The 10491-nt window shown below is 40.2% G+C and overlaps 1 protein-coding gene across 4 annotated transcripts in view; it reads left to right on the top strand.

Annotated features, from left to right (window-relative positions):
• The first annotated feature begins 493 nt into the window (after nt 1–493).
• The window catches only part of LOC134357941 (tubulin polymerization-promoting protein), a 48333-nt gene continuing 38335 nt past the window's right edge, over nt 494–10491 (top strand). For 2 of the 4 annotated variants that reach the window (XM_063069736.1, XM_063069734.1), the window contains exon 1: nt 722–885. In XM_063069736.1, the coding sequence (XP_062925806.1) occupies nt 811–885 (75 nt within the window). In that variant the 5' untranslated portion in view covers nt 722–810. The other 2 variants (XM_063069737.1, XM_063069735.1) reach the window with 2 other exon arrangements.

The raw sequence follows: 10491 nt of genomic DNA, 5'->3' as shown, positions 1-10491 counted from the left end.
ACACACACACACACACACACACACACACACACACACACACACACACACACACACACACACACACACACACACACACACACACACACACACACACACACACACAGTATTCAACATACTTCCGCAAAAACAATCTGCCACCCAGCCAAGCACAGATCCACCAAAACCCCTAAACCTGCTTCAAGAGTGAGGGAAACATAAATCCAATGTAGACAAAGATACACGCAGCTACAGCCAGGCAGAACCCTCAACCACATACGTACACAACTACAGAGAAGGCATCGACATGGCCAGGCACAGCCGGTTAGGCACCACCAATGCATTATGACAGAGAAACAAACTAAACAGACACATAGTGCTGACAACACAAGGTTTAAAACACACATGCCACGGAAGCGTGAAGGCGATTGGACCTTGCACACGGTAAATACGCCAGCCTGTTCTGGGAATCCCATTCTCCGGGAATCTCCCATTTAAGGGCAACGGCAGCTCCGCGGCGCAAAAGTGACTTCAGTAGGAGGGTTATGAGTGTCATTTACCGAGGCTGATTGATGGCCGCTTTCGCCCATGAGCGCCAGACTTCCGGAACAGGGACGCGACGCACGGACCAATGGAGCCCCGCGGAGCGCCGAGCAGCGCCCGCCCCTCCTCCTGTAACCGTGCCCAGGGCCAGCACTCGTGTACCTGCCAGTACGGAGACGGCGAGGAGTAGTTGTGAGTATTAGACACACTGATAAGTCTTTCGGCTTCTGTCTTGTGTCTTTACATCCACAAAACAAGGGAGGGCAAATTTATCCTTTCCTCTAAAGAGGAATGCGAGGTGTTGCAATCTTTACGCGCTTGCCTCCCGCCGTCCCGGATAGTGTTGCTGATGTGAACACCCCTCTGGTAATTTGGATTTCTTTTTGTACAGAACGATGCTGTACTTTTATTTCTCAACTTTTCGGTTAACCAAGTGTCATAGTAACATTAAACACGATGTGATATCAGGGAGTTGACTTTTAGTTCTTAACTCCAAGGTGTATAGATAGTTCCCTGGTGGCGACAGGGGTGTACAACTTTCGCCTGGCTTTCTAAATTGATTGTTTTGGGGTATTTCTTTTCTCTGTAGTCTGTGGCTTATTTGCATTTTTTTTGTTTGGCTTGTATTACATTACTGTAACTTGTAATCGCATGTGCGAAAATGGAAGCAGCGTTATGCGCAGAATAGGGGAAATGTTAGCAGGTTTGACTGCCATTGTTTCCTGTATTAAACTGTAATCTAGGCCAATAATATTACTCCAGAAATAAATTACCGCAGGTGTTGAAAATAATCAGAAAATGCTGAAAATACCCTTCATTTTCAGGCAGCATCCTAATAATTTAGGTTGGTGATTTTTGGGCAGAATGAATTTTACTGGTCCCTCGGCTGTAAAACAAAATGTGTACATGGAGAGACTGACGGCTGAGTTGTTCCAGCAGCAAGTTTTCTTTTTGCTGCATGTCGAGTGCCGGCTTCGATTGATGCCCTTTCTGGGCAGTTGTTTCAATTAACTTTGGTTTAATTAAATTCGGAGACTGCAGATGCTGGAATCTGTAGGGGGGAAGAAAAAACAACGAAAACTGCTGGAGGAGTTCAATGGGCCGGGCAACGTCTGTAGAGAGAAAACAGCCAGTCGAGATCCTTCACCTGGACCAGATTGTTAGGCTAGAAATCGATGAATATTATTCGGGCTTTGCCTTGTGGTCAGCCACACCCTCCTCAGTTTAAATACTTCAGGTGGATTTTGCATCAGGACGAGTTTTTCCCTCGGGCGAGGAATCGAAACACGATTGAATTTGCTGTAATTGTGTATGTTGCTAATTGTACATAAAGTTAATGCGATGTGGAAAAGTTTTACCACTGTTTGTCAGTGTCAAAATCTTTCCATTTCACAAACGACTGTAAATTTACAGTTTGTTCTCTTTATTGTCTTAAAATGGAAAATATTTTGAGGGCACAGGAGTATGTGGAGGGGACGACTTTAATCTACTAAAGTTAATCCATAGCTAATCCCAGGAAACATAACTTCATTAGAGATATGGTATATCTAGAATGATTTCCCTGAAAGCTGTGGGTGTTTTGGGATTAAATAAGTTGTCCAGGTTTATTATTGATAGAATAATAAAATGTATGAATAAATCAGATAAATAGAACAGACATGCTTTATCCAGGCTTATTTCAATCATAGATGGCACTTAATGAGCTGAATTTCCTACAGTTTCCTGTGAGCCTATTGCTTTCCACTTTAATAAGGAGGAAGGGGAGTGGGTATTAAACATTATTAAAATTAATTACAAAGTAGAACCAAAATTAAACTGGCAAAGCTTTGCACGAAGTAATGCTCTCTGATATGACCCTGAGAGGCATTGTTTTGATTTTAAATGGTTTTTATTATTCTAACTTTTGTCAGATGGAACTTTAGAAACTGCTCCAGCAGCAAGGTATTTATTTATTTTTCTCAGCATCCTTTTTCAGCGTCTTGTTTCCTCATACCTATCCAAGTTCATCTTGTCTACAAAGGCCACGTGGTGCTCCCATGACAACTTCTGCTTCTTGCCTCCACGTTGGCTGGCAATGGTATCAGTTCCCCGTTCTTAACTACTATCAACCCCTTCAAGCTACATTTCCTTGTTGCTTAATTTGGTAAAGCACCACTTTTTTTTCTTCAAAAAGTGTTGTCATCAAATCCAGACCTGTGTTTACTTTGATCCAAAGTCTGATTTTCTGGTATTATCCAACTGGACAGAGCTTTACTTAACCTCAACTAATTCAAATTTTAACTGTACAATTGTAGAAATATAATTATCTTTTCATGTGTTCACATTGTTCCCTCTGTGGACCATTATTCCCTCTTGTTTTATTGTTTACACCCTGCTCTTGGGTCGAAGTCATTTTTTTAAACAAATACAATGGCTGATTCTGGGTTTGAGCTGAGAATGCACACTATCTCACCCATCACTGTGCCAATTCTTGCATTAAACAAGGCAAGATTTGCTCATGTTTGTTAACATTTCCTCATGTCATTGCCTTTTATCTTCAATCCCAGAACAAAGTTTGTTCCTGAGTTCAAGGATTTAATAAACTAGGACAAAATCAGATGACCCAAGAACCAATGATAGTGATTTTTTTTTAAATTAAAGAATCGGCAAGAGACAGAATGGATTTAAGTTAGGATACTGGCAGTTTTTCTGGAAAAAGCTCCAGCTCATTGATCCAAATCAAATTTAGAATTTTACGCTGAGCTGAATCATTGACCAAAACAAAACAGTGCACTTTGCCGTTGGCTGCTAAAATCCTTGATCGTTATTGCAAAAGTGAAGATCAGAATTACAATTTTTTTTCCCATCTAAAACCTGCACGAGCTTCAGAACAGCTGTCAGTATCCAAACTTAATCCCATTCTGCCTCTTGCGGGCCTGTTTACTTTTATAAGTCACTCAGCCATTGGCTCTTGGGTTATCTGAATTAGGCCTAATTTATTGAATTCTTTCCCTAAACCCCTCTGCCTCCATTTCCAGAGCCAGAATACCACTTAACATATCCATTTAGCTACTTTTATTTTAAGACGTTACCTTATATGGCTGTTCTCGGTATCTGCAGACTGGACCAGAAGATAGAATCTTAACCTGCCCCTGCCCAGTCCCACCCCAACTTAAGGATCTTGCAGCCAGAAGTATCAACTGTTCTCATGGTCCAATCATCATTAATTAATTCCAGGCAGACTTTTTAAGTGAAAGAGATATAGTGTACTCAACACCTTTTATGATCTGGGTATATCCTGGAAAAAAAGTTACAGGATGAAGTGTTTCACATCAAATTAAAAGTTTTGAAGTATAGGAGACTCAACAAGCAAGATGTGCATTGCATTGACCCTTAATCTGTGATTTGTCCAGATGTTTCTTGAGTGATAAATACTTGCCATGATTTGTGGAAAACTTCCCCATACTTCAAAAACATGTTTTGGGATAATGTCTTCCTAAGAGGCTGTTGCAATAATTTATTGTGTTAACAGAAGTGCACGCAAATTGACAGCTGAAGGTTATGGCCTGTAAGCAAACACAAGACTGCAGTTGACAGGGAATAAACTGTGCAAAAACCTATGAAAATCCAGTGAGCAGGCCAAATGCCTTGTTCATGAGAGAGGTCAGAGGAGATTGGCCAGACTGGTTCAAGTTGATAGGAAGGCAATAGTAACTCAAATAATTGTGTGTTACACCACTGGTGTGCAGAAGAGAATCTCTGAACACAAGGCATGTCGATGCTTGAAGTGGGTGGACTATAGCAGCAGAAGATCATGAAAATGCACTCAGCGGCCACTTTATTGGGTATAGGAGGTGCCTAATAAAGTGGCCACTTAGGTATTTGTACTTTGATAATTTACATTAAACTCGAAACAATAACAAAACAAAATGTATAATCTGAATTGATACCATTTGAATAAAAGTTTAAAAAAATAATCAAGTATAATTTTCTATTTAAAATTCATTTTGCACATTTACAATGAAAGTGTCATCATTTCTTGGGTAACATTGAATTTCTTGGATCGTGTGGAGCATCCACGTGGTCTGTTGTGATCTACTGACGGTCAGGTTACAGAACCTCACTTTTATCAAGGGATGAATTTTACAAAGTAATGTTCACTATTTTACCTGTTACACAAGCATTCATTTTTCTGCCCTGCCACGTTTTATCTCAAGGGCCTATGTTTACTCTGCCCTCTGTGGTGATTTTTAAGGAATAGGCAGTCTACATTCAGCACTGGAAGAAGCTATTTGATTTAAAAATTGTGATATCTTAGCACATCCATTCAAACATGATGTAAACCAAGCTATTTTGAATGTTGAAGCTGAAGTGAAGAGAGTGTACACAGGAGGAGGTAAAGGAATGTGACAAGCTGATATCTTGTGTGTATAGTTGTAAACAATATATGTGCACCTGTATTTTTTTTATTTATGTGCACATTTTTGGGTTTGCCACACACACCAAACAAATGATTAATTTTTCCTGGCGTTGATGTGTTTCTAGGCCCTCTCCATTAGAAGACAAAGCCATTGTACAGGTGAAATCCAGTCAGCTTTATTTTTCATTAGGGAAAGGCATAAACATTTTTGTCACATTTTGTTGTTTTAAAAAAAAATCTTTTTCTGGGCAATACCTGTGTGAAATAAAGTATGCTACAATAGGAGTTTGAGGAGATTTCGTATGCCATTAAATACTAGCAACTTTCTATACATGTACTGTCGTTACATCACTGTCTGGTATGAGGGAATCAATGAACAGGATTGTAAGAGGCTTAGTCAGCTTTGTCATGGGTACCATCAAGAATGTCTTCAAAGGATAGTGCCTCAAGGAAACAGTATCGACCATGAAGGACCCTCACTGTCTGGGGCATATCTTATTACTGCCATCAGGGAGGATGTACAGGAGGCGCACAATCAGTGTTTTAGGTACAGCTTCTCCCACTTTGCCATCAGATTTCTGAGCAGTCCATGAACTCATGAACACTGTTTATTCAATCTTATTGTACCATATAGTAATTTGTTAAGCCTGCTCTGTACTGCTGCCACAGAATAATAAATTTCACGACTTGTGTCTGTGACTAAACCTGATACTGAGGATAAATGTATGTTGGCACAGACAAGTTTACTCGGAATTTGGTTGAACACTGTAGTTGTTTGTCAAAAGAATACGTTTAACTGCACCTGGCCTGAACTATGATTAATATTGTTAGTCAAAGATAATGATTGTTAGAGCAGAGAAGAACAATGCGATTGTGGCAGGTTCACAGATGTGATTTTGTAGAGCACAATAAAAAAAAGTCTATGTAATTAATTGTGGGAATTTAATTTTTCTATTAAGTACTTAAATATGACTTCATTCAATGAGTAGCTGACTTTCTTTCTGAGCAGGGCTTGCTACTAGATATTATGTGTATCTTCAGAACAAACTTGTTTTAATTGGAGACTACTCTATTCTTTCTGACTGGATTACTTTCCTTACATTGGTTTCCAAGTAACCGATATTGGAAAAAGTAGTCACAGTTGTTCATTTTGTTTATATAAAAAGCCTGACAAATCAATCTACCAGACAATTTTTCACCAGGAATTTTGGAATACTCAATTCAAGGAAGGTTTGCTCTGCTGATAAACTGCTAGCAGGTTTAAGAATCTGTATTTTGTCACATTTCCCAGATACTTGTAACAGTTCTGTGATGGGAATGTGCATTTGCTGGGTTTGAATGAAAATAAGCCATGTTTAATTGTCAGAGAGGTTGTGATGAGCAGAATAAAAATCGAGTTTGGAAAAACTCACTCTGCCAGACCGAAACCAACGAACAAAGTATTATTTAAAAATGCCTTTTAAAAACCAGTACTTTCTTTCAAAACAGGAGATGCTTCATTCCGTCGTTGTAGCTTAAAACTGTTCTGAGATTAAAGATTCTAGGAGGTGTAGTTAAAAGATATAATTGTGGGGATGTAGGCTGGGGGTAGAGAAACATTATTTACAAAGTGGTTGTGGAATGCATGAGTAGAGTTAATGATTGAAGTAGATGGAAAAATATCAGGCCAGCAATGACCTCAAGAAATGCTATTACAGTTTGTAGGCAATTGCAAAAGTGACTACACTTCATAAACAGTTAATACAGAGGAAAATAACTGACATCTCCATGCAATGAGATCCTTCCAACTGCATTACAATAATCTGGTTTCATATGCCAAATTTCTCTTCTGCATACATTTGTCCTTCAATTCCACTACATTGTGATTCCACTTCTGCTAAGCTGTTGCAAATTTCAATAGCCCTTTATTTTATAATTACACATACCTGTATAAATCTATAGTCAGATTGTTCAAAGCTGGCTTGGTATTCCTGGATCTAATCTTATCAGTGCAGATATACAACAGTGATTATTTCTGCAGAATCTTGAGGCAAGAATGACTAACTTGGTTAAGTATTTGATTCTGCAATTTTTTTTTGTTCTTGTTTGGGAAGATATTAAACATAGAAATCTACAGCACATTACAGGCCCTTCGGCCCACAATGTTGTGCTGACCATGTGACCTACTCTAGAAACTACCTGGAATCACCCTACCGCATAACCTTCTATTTTTCTAAGCTCCATGTACCTACCTAAGAGTCTTTTAAAAGACCCTATTGTATCTGCCTCTACCAGCTTCACTGGCAGTGCATTCCACACACCCACCACTCTCTGTGTGGAAAAACTTACTCCTGACATCCCCTCGGTACCCATTTCCAAGCAGCTTAAGATTATGCGCCCTCATGTTAGCCTTTTCAACCTTGGAAAAAGCCTTTGGCTATCCACACAATCGATGCCTCTCATCTTGTACGCCTCTATCAGGTCACCTCTCATCCTCCATCACTCCAAGGAGAAAAGGCCAAGTTCACTCAACCTATTCTCATAAGGTACGCCCTCCAATCCAGGCAACATCCTTATAAATCTCCTCTGCACTCTCTATAGTGTCCACATCCTTCCTGTAGTGAGGTGACCAGAATTGAACACAGTACTCCAAGTGGGGTCTGATCAAGGTCTTATATAGCTGTAATATTACCTCATGGCTCCTGACCTCAATCCCAGGGTTGATGAATGCCAACACACCACTTGCTTTCTTAACAACACTGTCAACCTGTGTAGCAGCTTTGGGTGTCCTGTGGATACACATCCCAAGATCTCTCTGATCCTCCACACTGCCAAGAGTCTTGCCATTAATACTATATTCTGTCTTCAAATTTGATCTACCAAAATGAACCACTTCACACTTATCTGGGTTGAAATCCATCTACCATTTCTCAGCCCAGTTCTGCATCCTATCGATGTCTTGATGTAACCTCTGACAGCCCTCCACACTATCCACAACACCCCCAAACTTTGTGTCATCAGTAAACTTACTAACCCATCCTTCTACTTCTTCGTTCAGGTCATTTATAAAAATCACAAAGAGCAGGTGTCCCAGAACAGATCCCTGCAGAACACCACAGGTCACTGACCCCATGCAGAATACGAGCCATCTACAACCACCATTTGCTTTCTGTGGGCAAGCCAATTCTGGATCCATAAAGCAAGGTCTCCTTGGATCCCATGCCACCTTACTTTCTGAATGAGCCTGGCATGGGGAATCTTATCAAATGCCTTACTGAACTCTATATACACTACATCCACTGCTCTACCTTTAATGTGTTTTAATACATCCTCAAGGAATTCAATCAGGCTCATAAGGCATGACCTGCCCTTGACAAAACAATGCTGACTATCCCTAATTGGGTTAGGTCTCTCCAAATGCTCATAATCCTGCCTCTCGGTGTCCTTTCCAACAACTTGCCTACCACTGAAGTAAGACTCACAGGTCTATAATTTCCTGGGTTATCTCTACTCCCTTTCTTGAACAAGGGAACAACATTTGCAACCCTTCTGTCCTCCTGTACTTCTCCTGTCCCTATTGATGATGCAATGACCATCATTAGAGGCTCAGCAATCTCCTCCCTTACCGTCCACAGTAGCTTGGGGTATATCTCATCCGGTCCCGGTGACTTATCTAACAATGCTTTTCAAAAGCTCCATCACATCCTCTTTCTTAATGTCTATATGCTCAGGTGTTTCAGTTCGCTGTAAGTCATCCCCACAATTGCCTGGTGAATACTGAAGCAAAGTATTCATTAAGTACCTCCACTACCTCCTCTGACTCCAAGCACGTTTCCACTATCGCACCTGATTGGTCCTTTTCCCTCACGGCTCATCCTCTTGCTCTTCACATCCTTGTAGGATGTAGGGTTTTCCTTAATCCTGCTCGCCAATGCCTTCTCGTGGCCCCTTCTAGCTCTCCTAATTTCATTCTTAAGCTCTTTCCTGGCAACCTTGTAATTTTCTAGAACTCTATCAGTACCTTGTTTCTTGAATCTTTTGTGAGGTTTTCTTCTTAACTAGATTTTCCATATCCTTTGTATACCATGGTTCTTTTACCCTACCATTCTTTTTCTGCCTCAATGGAATGCATCTATGTAGAATGCCATGCAAATATTGCCTGAACATTTGCCACATTTCTGCCATGCATTTCCCTGCAACATCTGCTCCCAAGCTCCAGCCTAATAGCATCATATTTCCCCCTACCCCAATTAAATGTGTTCCCAAACTATCTCCTTTACCATAGTGCTGGAGAGGGATGGGAGCAGACAGAGATGTGATCACCACCTCCAAGGTGCTCTACCTCTGAGAGAGCTGACCAGGTTCGTTTCCCAATACCAGATCAAGTGCAGTCATGGGATCCAAGGAGATCTTGCTTTGTGGATCCAGAATTGGCTTGCCCACAGAAAGCAAATGGTGGTTGTAGATGGCTGTCGTTGGCTTATCTGATGTTGCATCAGGAAACCACCTTGAACACACCTAACCAACTCCACCCATCTAAACCCCTTGCTCGAAGGAGATGTCTAAACTATTTGTTTGAAGGAGATTTAATGGTTATTACTGACAATAAGATGTGGCACTAGTTTGGTCACAACTTACTCCACTACTGGCACTAGCCTTGAGTCAATGAGGTGAGCAAAAAAAAAGCAAGAGCACTGAACTGTTTTGGTGTGACCTGAAAGGTGTTTGTGTAGAGATGGTGGGTCAACTGGTAAAATGCACCCTTAAGACCACATGACATCAGAGCAGAATTAGGCCATTAAGTTGAGATTTTTGATTGCAGCCCTTTGGCTTGAACCAAAATGTTTGGATAGATTTTATTGGCTTTTTGCATTGTCTTAATTTAATTGACAAACAAATCTGTTGGTGTTTTTTAAAAATTGTTCCTGTTTATTAACAGTTTTTTAAAAATAAAGTTCTATGATGTTGATTAGAAGGATGATGGGGGGTATTGATATCACAATCTTTGTTGTTGCACTACATCAGTAGAAGACTGTGGTCTTCCCGAGTGATATATTTAATAATATCCCTGATGTTTTAGTAGTTCAGTCTAACTGCTCCCTCTCTGGGATTTGCTGTTCACAGACAAATATTAAGAAATCATCAAGGAATAATTTAACGAGATAATTCTTTGCAATGATTTGATGTTGAAAAGGAGTCCAGATTGCAACGTTCCCTTAAATATTATTATTTTTAAAATAAACCAACTCCAACTTCACTCACTGAGTTCAGATTCTTGAACTGTGGTAATTATTCACTTTGTGCAGCCAGGAGGCATGTCTGAAGCCCACAGTGGACTGTAATGAAAAATTGGACCCTACAGTGTTTAGAATCTGCATTCATTAACTTCTCCTTGACATTGAGCTTGTACCATAATGCAGTCAAGTACTGCTTTTACAAAACAACTGGATGTTTCTGGTTTCTTTGCACTGTGACTTTTAAATTTGACCTCATTACAGATGTGAAATATCCAGTGTTTTTTTTGAGTTATTTTTAGTTTACTGGCATTTTTTTCCTCAGGCCTCTAACTCCAGACAGATTGGCACACAGAGGGG

The sequence above is a fragment of the Mobula hypostoma genome, chromosome 17 (assembly GCF_963921235.1).
Source record: "Mobula hypostoma chromosome 17, sMobHyp1.1, whole genome shotgun sequence".
NCBI lineage: Eukaryota > Metazoa > Chordata > Chondrichthyes > Myliobatiformes > Myliobatidae > Mobula > Mobula hypostoma.
The sequence above is the reverse complement of the archived record's forward strand: the minus strand, read 5'-3'. Positions and strand labels throughout refer to the sequence as shown.